The sequence below is a fragment of the Budorcas taxicolor genome, chromosome 8, assembly GCF_023091745.1.
Source record: "Budorcas taxicolor isolate Tak-1 chromosome 8, Takin1.1, whole genome shotgun sequence".
NCBI lineage: Eukaryota > Metazoa > Chordata > Mammalia > Artiodactyla > Bovidae > Budorcas > Budorcas taxicolor.
Window position 1 is genome coordinate 3662076 of NC_068917.1, and position 14506 is coordinate 3676581.

Consider the following 14506-nt stretch of genomic DNA (forward strand, 5'->3'; position numbering starts at 1 on the left):
GCTCCCTGATCCATTTTTCTACTCCAGATATTCTGCTATTGATTCCTTCTAAAGTGTTTTTAATTTGAGTAATTGCATAGTTTGTCTCTGTATGTTTATTCTTTAATTCTTCTAGGTCTTCGTTAATTGATTCATCCATTTTCTCCATTCTGTTTTCAAGGTTTTTGATCATGTTTACTATCATTATTGTGAATTCTTTTTCAGGTAGGTTGCCTATTTCCTCTTCATTTATTTGGACTTCTGTGTTTCTAGTTTGTTCCTTCATCTGTGCAGTATTTCTCTACCGTTTCATTTTTTTTAAAAAAACATATTGTGTTTGAGGTCTCCTTTTCCCAGGCTTCAAGGTTGAATTCTTTCTTAGTTTTGGTTTCTGCCCTCCTAAGGTTGGTCCAGTGGTTTGTTTTAGCTTTGTGTAGGATGAGATTTGTGCTGTTTGTTTTTCCTGATGGGCGAGGCTGAGTGAGGGGGTACTCCTGTCTACTGATGACTGGGCTTGTATTATTTTGCTTATTTTTTGGATCTGGCGTCCTGCACAGGGTACTACTGCTGGTTGGGTGATGCCAGGTCTCGTCCTTAGGTTGTCTCCTTTGTGGGAACTCTCACTGTGTGATACTCCCTAGGGTTAGGAGTTCTCTGGTAGTCTAGGGTCTTGGGGTCAGTGGTCCCACTCTGAAGGCGCAGGGCTTGATCTCTGGCCAGGAACAGAGATTCCATAGGTTGTTTTTTTATGTTGCTAAATGATATTAAAACAAATACCAAAAATGATAAACCAAAGATGAACCCCACGCAGATTCCAGTTACAAAATCAAGCAAAGATTAGTTAACATAATGGAATATACATATACATGCATAAGCAAAATCAAAACATTCCAGTAGAAATAAAGTATAATAGATTGACCTGGTGAACAAAGGAAACCAAAAATGATAGATATCTACCAGTTTAGAACAAAACTAACTAAAGCACAAACTGGACAACAAAACTAAAGCAAGGTAGCAACTGGGGAATAAAACAATGAGAATAAAACTAACAAATATGGTGAGGTAAAGAAAGGAAAGAAAGAATAGAAATGCAAAGTTAAATAGAAGTAGATAAAAAAGATTTATATATATATTAAAGATTAAGTTCAAGGGGAAAAGAACAGTAGGAAAGGCAAACAAAGGAATAAATGTAGAAAAGTAATAGGTTTAAAAAATTTTTAAACTAAAATTACAAAAAGAGGAAGAAAAGAAAACACCACAAAACTGCAAAAGGCAATGTAGACCCAGAGGTTTATAACAGCAATAAAAAAAAGTGTCATTGTGATTGAAAAAAAAAAAAAACTCAAAAGCTTAACTAGATTTCATAGTGCTAGTAAAACTGACAACTACAGTAGAGGGAGGAAAAACGCGGGTTAGGGGGCGGGGGCCAGGGCAGAATCCAAAAGAAACTACAGAGCTAATCAAATATAGGAATAATAAATGTCTTCATTGAGTATCTGCTGTTAGCATCCTTTCCCTCTCTGGGAGTCACAGTTCACCTCACCTCTCCAAGATGCCCTCAACATTGCTCTGGTCTCTGAATCTGCTGTAGGGCAACTCAGACTCTCATTTGGTCCTACTCCTGTGTGTTCTTGCTTCAGATGTTCACAGCTGTCAGAACTAGTGCGTTTTCTTTTGTGGGAGCTCTCAATGACCTTTTTTATATTCCATAGGCACAGAATCTGCCTACTGAATCATGTGGACTGAATCTGCAGCTTATACAGCTGGTTGGAAGGTTTTTGGTCTTCTGCCTTAGACACACTTCCTCCTGGGTTTCAATTGTGGTTTTATTTCCACCACTGCATGTGGGTCTTCCGCTGGGGTTTGCTCATGAGGCTGCCCTGGAGGGCTGGGGTTTGCCCCTGTGAGGGCCAGGCATGGAGGTGGTGCAGCTGCTTGGGTCTTAGGGGCTCTGGCATCACCAAGTAGTTGGGAAGTTGGTGTGTAGGGCAGCAGGAATATAGTGTTCTAGAAAGGTATAACAACCAGTATAGGCCAATATACTCCAGTATTCTCACTGGGAGAACCCCCCTGACAGAGAAGCCTGGCAACCCACAGTCCACAGGGTCATAAAGAATTGGACACAACCAAAGCAATGTTCATAGATGCAAGACTTTTTTTTCCTGTGGCAGCTCTGCCCATTGAGGGTTGAGCATGAAAGTGGCTCATCTGCTTAGGTCCCGCAGACCTTGGCAGCACCAAGTGTGCAAGGACATGGACTGCCTCAGCCACAGGAGTTATGGCCCTATCAGAGTCTTTTTTCAAGCGTCTGGTAGCTGGTGGTCAGAAGACCTCTTTAGATATTCTTTCTCTGTGGCTTCATTCATTCATGAACTTAGAGGACTCCCTTGCATAGGGTCATTTTCTGTTGTTCTACACGTCAGGCACATAGAGGGGCCCCCTGGGTGGGGTCCTACTCTGTAGATCTGCATGTCAGGCACATCGAGGGGCCCCCTGGGTGGGGTCCTACTCTGTATTTCGGTGCATCAGTCACTCAAAGGAGCACACTGGGTGGGGTCCAACTCTGTAGTTCAGCGCATCAGGCACTTGATGGGCCAGGCTCCCTGTTGTTCTGTGCTGATGCTGGCATGTGAGGAGAGAGGGCTATGGTGATGGCTCCACCCTCTAGGTGTAACTCAGCAGTATTGCCTTGCATTCCATGGCTGCCTGGCTTTCCTCCACAGGCATTTCTCACCACAGACTCCTCCCTCACGGCCCCTCAGCCTGTGTCTCTGCCGTCAACAGCAGCCCTCACCCTGGGATTGCCCCACAATTCCTAAACTCCAGCTGCAAGCTGCTGCGCCTTCCAGGGGACCAGTTTCCCTGTCTGGGGTATGTATGGCTGCGGCAAGGACAGTCTGATTCTCATTCCATTTAGGCTGCCACAGATCAACTGCTTCACTCTCAGCCTTAAGTGTTTCTCCTCTGACCCAGCCAATTGCCCTGATGCAAATCGCCCGGATCCCTGTTTCAGTTCCCAGCCTGCCGAGGGCAGGTCCGGTCCTACTAACACTCCTGTTTTTCCCCCTAGTTCCTTCATCCTACTGAGTTCTGTGTGGTTCTGTATATTCTTTTCCATTGGTCAGATACTCCTGTCTGCTCTCAGCCAGTGTTCTGCAAGTACTTCTGTGTCTGAAGGTATATTCCTGATGTATCCTTGGAGAGAGATGTACTCCACATCCACCTACTCCTCCACCTTCTTGTTCCTTTTAGAATTTAATAAAATTTTTAGTGCTTTTTAGAATATGTGTGGTTACCCCTAACGCATAGGTTTGGCACGTAAAAATTTGCTTATACAGCCACCAACCACAGTCTTTCTCCACTATTCTGAAATTAACCAGAAGAATGTTTCAATATTATTTTAATACTGAAAAATAGTGAAAGGGAAAAACAAGTGAAAATTTGTAAATATTACAACTTTTGCTATCCACAAAACTGAAGAAATATGGTAAGTCAGTACATTAGGATTATATGTAATTACTTCATGGCAATTAGAGGGAGAAAAGGTGGAAGTAGTGAGAGATTTCCTCTTCCTGGGCTCTAAAATCACTGCAGATGGTGACTGCAGCCATGAAATCAGAAGTCATTTGCTTCTTGGCAGGAAAGCGGTGACAAACCTAGATGGTGTATTGAAAAGCAGAGACATCACCCTGCTGACAAAGGTCCATATAGTCAAGGCTATGGCCTTCCCAGTGATCACGTACAGTTGTGAGAGCTAGACCATAAAGAAGACAGAGCACCAAATGACTGATGCCTTTGAACTGTGGTGCTGAAAAAGACTCCTGAGAGTCCCTTGGACAGCAAGGAAATCAAACCAGTCAATCTTAAGGGAAATCAACCCTGAATCCTCTTCGGAAGAACTGGTCCTGAAGCTGAAACTCCAGTATTTGGTTACCTGATGTGGACAGCAGACTCATTGGAAAAAGCCCTTGGGAGAAATTGAGGGCAGAACTAAAAGAGGGCTTCAGAGGATGGATGGCTGGATGCCATCACCAATACAATGGACATGAACTTGGGCAAATTTCAGGAGATGGTGAGGGACAGGGAGGCTGGTGTGCCGCAGTCCATGAGGTTACAGAGTTTGACATGACTAGGCAACTGAACAACAATAATTAAACGTTTCCTCATCTTTTATAAATACAGGACCACAAGAAGCAGGGCATATGTGTTTCAAGTTAATTCATTCTTATGCTTAGGTACATTCACTATATTGTATGGGACTGCAGAGAGGCTGTTTCCCTGAAATAGCTATCTTGTTCAGTTGCTTAGTCATGTCCAACTTTTCATGACCCCGTGGACTACAGCATGCAAGCTCCTCTGTCCTCCACTATTGCCCAGAGCTTGATCAAATTCATGTCCATTGAGTCAGTGATCCTATCTAATCATCTCATCCTCTGCAGCCCCCTTTTCCTTTTGTCTTCAATCTTCCCAGCATCTGGATCTTTTCCAGTGAGTTCACTCTTCCCATCAGGTGCCCAAACAACTGGAGCTTCAACCTCAACATTGGTCCTTCCAATGAGTATCCAGGGTTGATTTCCTTTAGGATTGACTGGTTTGATCTTCTTGCAGTCCAAGAGACTCTGAAGAGTTTTCTCCAGCACCAAATTTGAAAACATCAATTTTTCAGTGCCCAGTCTTCTTTATGACCCAACTTACATCCGTATGTGACTACAGAAAAACCATAGCATTGACTATATGGACCTTTGTCAGCAAAGTGATGTCTCTGCTTTTTAATATGCTGTCTAGGGTTGTCATAGCTTTCCTTCCAAGGAGCAAGTGTGTTTTAATTTCATGGCTACAGTCACTGTCCGCAGTGATTTTGGAGCCCAAGAAAATAAAATCTGTCACTGTTTCCACTTTTTCACCTTTTATTTGCTGTGAAGTGATGGGACTGGATGGCTTGATCTTAGATTTTTAATGTTGAGTTTCAAGCCAACTTTTTCACTTTCATGAAGAGGCTCTTTAATCCCTCTTTGCTTTCTTACCACTAGAGTGGTATCATCTGCATATCTGAGGTTGTTGATATTTCTCCTAGCAGTCTTGATTTCAGCTTGTGATTCATCAATCTCAGCATTTCTCATGATATGCTTGGCATATAAATTAAATGAGCAGGGTGACAATATACAGCGTTCAGGTACTTCTTGCCTGATTTGGAACCAGTCAGTTGTTCCATGTCCGATTCTTACTTTGCTTCTTAACTTGCATACAGGTTTCTTGGGAGACAGGTAAGGTGATCTAGTATTCCCATCTCTTTAAGAATTTTCCACAGTTTGCTGTTTTCCACACAATCAAAGGCTTTAGAATATAGTCAGTAAAGCAGAAGTATATGTTTTTCTGGAAGTCCTTTGCTTTCTCTATGATCCATCAAGTATTGGCAATTTGATCTCTCATTCCTCTGCCTTTTCTGATCCCAGCTTGAACATCTGGAAGTTATTGGTTCGTGTACTGCTGAAGCCTCGCTTGAAGGATTTTAAGCATAACTTTGCAAGCATGTGAAATGAGTGCAATTGTATGGTAGTTTGAACATTATTTGACATTGCCCTTCTTTGGAATTGGAATGAAAACTGACCCTTTCTAGTCCTGTGACCACTGCTCAGTCTTCCAAATTTGCTGATTTACTGAGACAAAGACTTTTTATCTCTCCTTGCTATTTTCTGCACTCACTCGGGTATATCTCTCCCTTTCTCCCTTGCCTTTCACTTCTCTCCTTTCCTCAGCTATTTGTAAAGCCTTCTCAGACAACCACTTTGCCTTCTTGCATTTCTTTTTCTTTTGAGATGGTTTTGGTCATTGACTCCTATAGCGTGTTACAAACCTCCATCCGTAGTTCTATAGTTACTCTATCAGATCTACTGAATCTATTCATCGTCTTCATTGTATAATCATAAGGGATTTGATTTAGATCTTACCTGAATGGCTCAGTGGTTTTCCCTACTTTCTTCAGTTTAAGCCTGAATTTTACGATAAGGAGATGATGATCTGAGCCACAGCCAGCTTCAGGTCTTGTTTTTGCTGAGTGTATAAAGCTTCTCCATCTTTGGCTGCAAAGAATATAATCAATCTGATTTCAGTATTGACTATTTGGTGAAATCCATGTGTAGAGCCATCCCTTATATTGTTGGAAGAGGGTGTTTGCTATGACCAGTGCGTTCTTTTGGCAAAAGTCTGTTAGCTTTGGCCCTGCTTCATTTTGTACTCCAAGGCCAAACTTGCCTGTTATTCCAGATATCTCTTAACTTCCTACTTTTGCATTCCAGTCCCCTATAATGAAAAGGACATCTTTTTTGGGTGTTAGTTCTAGAAGGTCTTATGAGTCTTCAGAGTACTATTTTATTCCAGTTTCTTCAGCATTAGTGGTTGGGGCATAGACTTGGATTATTGTGATGTTGGAATGGTTTGCTTTGAAAACGAACTGAGATCATTTTATTGATTTTATGATTGCACTCAAGTACTGTGTCTTGGACTCGTTTGTTGACTATAAGGGCTAACCCATTTCTTCTAAGGGATTCTTGCCCACAGTAGTAGATATAATGGTCATCTGAATTAAATTCACCCGTTCCAGTCCATTTTAGTTTACTGATTCCTAAAATGTTCACTCTTCCATCTTGTGCTTGACTACGTCCAACTTGATTCATAAACATAACATTCCAGGTTCCTATGCAGTATTGTTCTTTACAGCATCAGACTTTTCTTTGATCCCAGATACATCCACAGCTAAGTGTCATCCCTGTTTTGTCCAACCCACTTAATCCTTTCTGCAGCTCTTCATAATTGCCCTCTGATCTTCCCCAGTAACATATTGCATTCCTTCCGACTTGGGAGGCTCATCTTCTGGTGTCATATCTTTTTGCCTTTTCATACTGCTCTTGAGGTTCTCCAGGCAAGAACACTGAAGAGGTTTGCCATTCCCTCCTCCAGTGGACCACATTCTCTCAGAACTCTTCACTATGATCCATCCGTGATGGATGGTCCTGCAGGGCATGGCTCATAGCTTCATTGAGTTATGCAAGCCCCTTCATCACAAGGCTAGGATCCACGAAGGGGCTATATGCTGTTTTAAAGCATGGTAGGCCATGTGAAACACTCTCCTGTGATAAGTCTATCTGGAAGAGAAATGAGAATGCCACAAAATTGTTTTCCCAAAATACTAGAACTGATATACCTCATAGGAATACATTCAGGTAAACGCCTTTTACTTTTTAACTATATCAGTCAGTGTAAATTATGTTAAACTTTCAAGTTGCTTATGATTTTTTTTTAATATTAACTCTAGTTAGTTAGCCCAGATTCATTATCTTGTCCCCTTTCAGTCTATCTCACCTACTTTTTTAGCAGAGTGGTGGCTCAGACAGTAAAGAATCTGCCTGCAGTGTGGGAGACTCGAGTTCAATTTCTGGATTAGGAAAGTCCCTGGAGAAGGGAATGGCAACTCACTCTGGTATTCTTGCCTAAAGAATTCCATGGATAGAGGAGGCTGGTGTTCTATAGTCCATGGGGTTGCAAAGACTTGGAGATGACTGAGTGACTAATGTATTTTATATTTGTTAAAATCATATTTGTATCAATCCAACTTTGTGAAACTGTTAACTCCCACCAATTGGACTATAAGAAGGTCAAAGCAGTCAGTCCTAAAGGAAATCAACCCTGAATATTCACTGGAAGGAGTGAAGCTGAAATTCTAATACTTTGGCCACCTGATAACAAAGAGCCAACTCATTGTAAAAGACCCTGATGCTGGGAAACATTGAAGGCAGGAGGAGAATGGGGCAACAGAGGATGAGATGGTTCAGTGACATCAACGACTCAATGGACATGAGTTTGAGCAAACTCCGAGATATAGTGGAGGACAGTGCAGCCTGATGTACTGCAGTCCATGGGGTCAAAGAGTTCGTGATTGAACAGCAACAAGCAACACATAAACAGATTTTTGGGGAGGAGGCTGAAGGCCCTGAGCCCAAGTCAGTTTGGGAAGCCCTTGAAGCTTCACTTCTTTTGAAGCTACATCAGTACTGTGTGGTTTCCAAGGTGTCAGGTCAAGTGGGCTGCAATTAGATGTTCTTGGTCACCATTAATGGGCTTTTCTACAGAGCTTGCATCAAATCTCTGTGCTTATATTTCTAATGATTATCCCCTTTGCTTCGCAGACAGTCTTTCTTACTAGCCTGATGAGATCATTAGGGAATAAGAACACTGTTCTCCTTGGTTTGGGCTTCCAGATGTTCCAGTTAGCCTGGTATGGTTTTGGATCTCAAGCATGGTAAGTTTCTCCAATAGATTCTCATGACAGATTTTTTAGACGAGCTTGAATTAGTTGAGTGTTCATGCAAAAGAAGCAGGAGTTACTTTACTAGCATAGTGTATTCAAAATTTCAGAAACTCTATAGCCTTAGTTTGAGGAAGGGTACCGCTAGATAATTCCGCATTCTTCAGACAGATTGCCTTCACCTCAGCAAGCTTTCAGTGAGATGTTACTTAGCTAAATATATGTATCTCTTTCTCCAACCCTCCAAAAAAGTTTTATGCCTAATTGTTAAGCACATTTATCACTTTTTGGTGACAGCACATATAGTCAAAAACAAAACAAGAAAACAAGGAAAAATGACTGATTATGGCAGGATTTACCACTATAATTAGCTGAGTGACATTGGACAGTGACATAATCTTTATAATATAAAGTATGTGAGTTATATGAACACTAAGATCTCCTTCAAAAGCTTCTGTACCCAGAGGCAGTGATTACTTCTAACAGTTAGATTCCTGTTAATAGGAAAGGAAGTCAAATTAAGCCCTGTGGAATAAGAAAAAATAAAAAGAAGTGAGTACTGTTTGTTGTGTGGCAAGTTTCCTTATGTGCCTATTACCAAATACTACAGTTCATATCTTCATTTAAAATGTTTGACTTGGTCCTTATTTTCCAACCAGAAATGAATGACATAGTTTAGAACCTGAAATGCTTTAGGTGGTTAGTGGTAGATTCTTCTTGTTCTTGGAAACCTTAATTTCAGTCCTATTAACTTTGGTTCAACAGCTGATTCTATCGACCTAAAGGGTTTTTCCTTTTAAGTAAGGTTATTCTTGTCATCCGCAAGACAGTCTGGCCAAACAGGTTTTTAGCTCAATTGGCACTGGACTTTGCTCACACTCACGCTTAATACTAACACACACATAAGGAACATAGGTTCCTTTCATTGAGACAAAGGTCTAAAGGAAACAGACTTGGAAGTCTGCAAGATGCCATCCTGAACTCCAGGTCTCCATTTTTCTCAGTTGGTTGCACACAACACTTTATTGAGGGTAGGAAACTGAGCAGCCTAAGGGCAGTATGGAGGCGAGCCTTTGAAAAGTACAAAGAAAAAAGTGGAAAATTGATGAGAAAAAATGTGGATTTACAGAAACAAGAAATACTTTTGAATTTCATTGAGCTTGCATTTAAAGATGGCAATAGAGAAACCAGTAAGAAAAACATATTTTGACAGGTAAGATAAAGAAATGAAACTTTCCCAGCTCATGAAGTGATCAGTATTAGTATTACCAGTGTACTGTGTAACGTTCTAGGTTTAAAAAAAAAAATTTCAAAGAGGAAAAAATAAATACAACTTAATGTAAGACAACAGAAAGCATTTTGTGCTTTTGCCGCTTGTACTCTGAACAGCTCTCTCACTGGGGCTGGCCTGCCTCCTGACCACAGCCTGACCTGTCATTGCAGGATGATGTGGGCAGCAGGGATTGTGGCCGCCGTGTCCAGCATTACGTTCCCAGCAGTCAGTACCCTCGTCTCTCAGAATGCAGAGTCAAATCAGCAAGGTGAGGTCACTGTCCCCCTCACTGTTTCTTTCCCTCAGTGGAGATGTACCTGCCAGAAGCATGTGCATCTCTGAGCCTCTTTCCACATCAGCCTAGAAACAGGTTACAGCTGTGTGGTCCCTGCTGAACAATCATACCTCTTTACTTTGGCAAATAGGAAAATTCTCTTTTCCTTCCTGCTTTGATTTTATACTCATATTTTTGAAATCTGGACACAGTAAGTCAGAATACTTAGAAATACAACTATCTAATTCCTCTTTTGACTCTTATTTTATGTTACTGTCAGAATTTACTAGACTGTACTCAAATATTTTAACAAATATCTGTTAAATAATTGATAGACTAGCTAGTAAAACAGTGAGTTCTTTATTTAATCACTGTAATCACTGAAATTTCTTTAATTTGGAATCACTCAAAGTCCACTATTTACTCAGTTTAGAAAATGATTCTTTGAACAGATAAATCTGCATAGTTCTTGATATTTGGATGCAGAGTGAGAGACAAAAGTAAGATGACTATGTAGAGTAGCACTGTAAATGTCTAGACTCCTCATCCTTCTTGTGCCTCTGGCTTCCCTATCAGGTACTTCTTACTGCTGAAATTAATTATTTTCCTTCTCCATCACTTAATGGTTTACCTGACAATAGTCAGGAAATAGTGAATTTTAGAAAAAAAAAATTATGTCTTAGAGCTCTTTAAAAAGTTTCAATAAAAAAAAAAACTAGACTGGAAAAGATAGTTTATTGGTTGCACTTATTTTTTCACATTGGAAATTAGCCATTTTATTCATATCTACTTTTGTTTTTTAATTTTTTTTAACAACAGATCCATGCTGGTTATCTATTTTAAATATAGCAGTTATCATTTGAAGACTTCAAATCTGTGTGTTATCCTGTTATGGTCACTTAGCTGACTGCATCCTTGGGAGATGCTGTGGTTGAAGTAAAGGCATGAGCTATCTGTGAAGGATGGGCATTGCCTGGGCTCTAAGAGACTCTTACCTTATCTCTCAGGGCATTAATTTGCTTTGGCTTCTTTTATGCTTACACGTATTAATACATATGTTTCTAAATGTCAGCAAATAAACTTATTAGAACACAGTATATTAGGTTGAATTATATTTGACCGTTTTTGACTTAGAGAAACATCTATCTCATGATTCAAGCTAATTTTTTACCTGCCACATGAGACACCAGAGATACCTAGAAATTGACTCTTCTGGGATTTTTCAGTACAGGTGTACTTGGAATACAGCCATCACCGTGAGGAACAGAATCTGTCAGAAGGTGCTAGAAGCACACAGGTTCAGGACCCCTGTGACTGACACTTGGGCAGGGATCCAAGATGCAAAGGACAGATTTTTACTGTAAAAGCACCATTAAATAAGTAGAAGAGGAAAATCTCAATCCGTAAAAAAATAGAAATTGCCTATAAATTGAGAGTATTAAAAATTTTCATTTTATCATTCCCTGTTTATAGGAAGATCTGTTGTTCAGGGGGAATTCAGCCTCATAGGGATTTTAGAAACATCGGTGTCATTTCATATCCTTATAGATCTTAGGACAGGTAGTGAGGACAGCATTATAAGGGCATAGAAAGGACAAGGAGACATTTGTACAATGAATGGATATCAGTATGATGGGTACTCAGTCCAGCTTAATCAGTATTTTATAGTTTGAAAGAAAGGACTCTTAAGTCTCCAATCTTGAGATGCTTTTCTGAGAAAACTGGCTCCCTTCTCTTTGTTCTGATTTAGGAGTTGCCCAGGGTATCATAACTGGAATAAGAGGACTCTGTAATGGACTGGGGCCAGCCTTGTATGGCTTCATATTCTACATGTTCCATGTGGAACTGACTGAGTTGGAACCAGAATTGATTTCTAACAATGCTGCCCTACAGGTAATTTGGTAATAAGCCTAGTTTTTAACAATTGTATCTGATTAGAACAAAATCATGTGACCTTAAGTTTGGCAAGTGTTCTTATTTTTATAATATTACTATTGTATTCGACAGTAGTGTGTGTTCATTGCTTCTTGGGACTAGGGCAGGATCATTTCAGTGATAATGTCTTACGTAAAATATTTGTCTTGCCTTTGTTCAGATTCTGTTTTCACCTACATAATTTCTCTGGTCAGAATGCTGTCCTCTGGTGAAACTGAGGCCAAATAAAGGATGAAATGACCTAAACTTCCAGCTACAAATTGAGCTAAAGTGCTTTTTCTACCTTTTATTTGCTGTTACTTCCCTCCTTCCAATCTATGTTTAATGTAGATTTCTGTATAAAACTGTAATTAATGTTCTTACGTATACAGACTGCATGATCTCTGGTCACAGGGCAAGATTAGAGATAAACAGTTGTGCTTACATAATTGGTTAAGCTGTCAGAAAGTGTTACCCAAGCAGTGATTAGTTGCCCTCCATTGTATTCCAGACACCAGGCTTTGTTAGAGTTTCCCATGACAGTTAATGAAGATTTGCTAATGAGAAAATAACTCAGTTTTCAGTGGTGGTTTTTTTTTTTTTTTTGGCTTATCCAGTACTAATTTTAGTTTGAAAGGCTAACCAAATTCTTCATCTTCATTTGTTTCCACACCCACCAGGGAGCTGTCATCCCAGGCCCACCATTTTTGTTTGGGGCATGTATAGTTCTTATGTCTTTCCTGGTTGCTGTATTCATCCCTGAGTACAGTAAAGGCAGTGGAATTCAAAAACACAGCAACAGTATCAGTGGCAGCCTGGCCAACACTCCAGAACGGGGCAGTGATGAGGACATTGAGCCACTACTGCAGGACAGCAGCATCTGGGAGCTTTCTTCCCTCGAAGAGCCTGGGCATCAGAGCACTGAGCTATAAATTCTGCAGAAAAGATTCTGTGGACGCCATCTCTGAGAGCCATGGTGGAACCACACCACATGGAGACTTCATGGTGCTGGAACAGAGATACTAGTAGCACCCTTCAGGGCTGAGTTTGAGAAGTAACCACCTCCATCCCTCTGTCTTCCTCCCCTTCCTCCTCCTGTGCCTCTTCCACCATTCTTTTCCTTTTCATTATACATTAGAACTAAACAAGATTTGAAATATACTTTTCTGCAAATAATATGCAACTCTCAAAGTTATCTGGGATCCACATTCAGAAACTCAGAATCTGTGGTAGAAATGATGGCTTTCCTTTAATAATGTCAGTGTAGGAGTAATCATGTCCTTTTCAAAAGGTGCAGGATTGTAATACAACTGCTGTCTCTGACAAAATTTAAGATAAAAAATCCCATATTTTCTCCTCTCCTGTTCCTCTGAACTGTGTGCATTTATCCCGTGACCGTTTGTGAGTGGCTGCTTCAGGAGTCACTCAGTATCAGGGATCTGTTGCCTTTGTTCTAAAATCAGCAAAAATCTAGTCTTACTCTCCTTTCCTTCTCTGCTTCCTATTCTTGGCTAGAATGAAATTCAGCATATACACCTCTGGATAGTAACAATACTGATTAGTATTACTTAATACCTTTACCAGAGGAAGGAAAACTTTTTAATAAATCTAAATCATGAAGAACTAGCAGTTCAGATTCCGGACCTAATGTTTTGTTTAGATCCATGGTGATTTTACAGAAGAAAAACATACATCAAGCATTCTGGTGGCAACATAGAAATTGGAGGGTGCTTGTAAGAAGGTTTTCAACAATGTAAACATTCCTAAGTGCAGATGAGAGTTAGTAACTGGATACCAGTGGAGTTTATATCCAAGTTTAGACTCATGTAATGTTTTATTACTATTTACTCCCACCCACATATCCTGTGTCCTGCTTTTCACTGTATCACATCCCTACCTTAACTGTTATATGTAGGCATTTGTTTTCAGTCTTTGTTTTCATCTGTTATCTGCCTTTTAAATCTCATAGGAATATGCGCAGCAAATCCCTTCCTAAAATATGGGTTTAAGAAGCTCAGTTTCACAAGTGTCTTGCTAACTTTTCAAGATGTTTTATGGACAAAGAAAACTTTATAGATTTATGTGTGTTTTGCTGCACAAGTAAGTGGAGCATTAACTAGGGCCCATCTTTAACATAGCACTCCTTTGAAAGTTTTATAGGTATGAAATATATGTAGCTATATCATAAGGAGTTTTAATTTTTTTTGATGGGGTGCTGTGTAAATCTTGTATTTATAAATATAATGAAAGTATTGACAGAAAAAATATATATACAACTTTTATAAAGGATTGTGTACTGACTGAATACACTTAAAAAAATATATATTTTGAAACCTGTTCTGCTATGAACAAAGATAACATATCTTTTTTTACTATGCTGTTGGTTTTTAAGTTAAGCTTCCTAATGCATAATAAATTTGCAATGAATACTTTTATGTCTTTTGTATTTCTTTAAGGCAAATGGTACCATTGATCTTTAGGTTCTCCTTTGGGTGACTTTCAGGTAAAATAAGTTTTTAGTCCATAAGTTAATGCGAAAGATATGTGTATTTTCAAAATTAGTTTCATTTCACAATCTTCAAAATGAGTTCACAACTTTTTAAAAATTTTTCAAAAAGCAGGGATACAAACAGTTACTTGTACACCCGTGTTTATTAGCAGCATTATTCACAGCAGCCAAAAGGTGGAAGAACTCAAGTGTCCACTGTTGGGTGAGTGGATGAAGAAAATATGGTATATACACAAATGGAATATTATTCAGCCT

At 39.8% G+C, this 14506-nt stretch overlaps 1 protein-coding gene across 1 annotated transcript in view; it reads left to right on the forward strand.

The window, feature by feature from the left end:
• The window catches only part of MFSD14B (major facilitator superfamily domain containing 14B), a 117617-nt gene extending 103663 nt beyond the window's left edge, over positions 1-13954 (forward strand). The window contains exons 9-12 of the mRNA XM_052645011.1: positions 8163-8275; positions 9725-9822; positions 11579-11721; positions 12423-13954. Coding sequence (XP_052500971.1) covers positions 8163-8275; positions 9725-9822; positions 11579-11721; positions 12423-12674 — 606 coding nt within the window. The 3' untranslated portion in view covers positions 12675-13954. The remainder of the gene's footprint in view (positions 1-8162; positions 8276-9724; positions 9823-11578; positions 11722-12422) is intronic.
• The last annotated feature ends 552 nt before the right edge of the window (positions 13955-14506 follow it).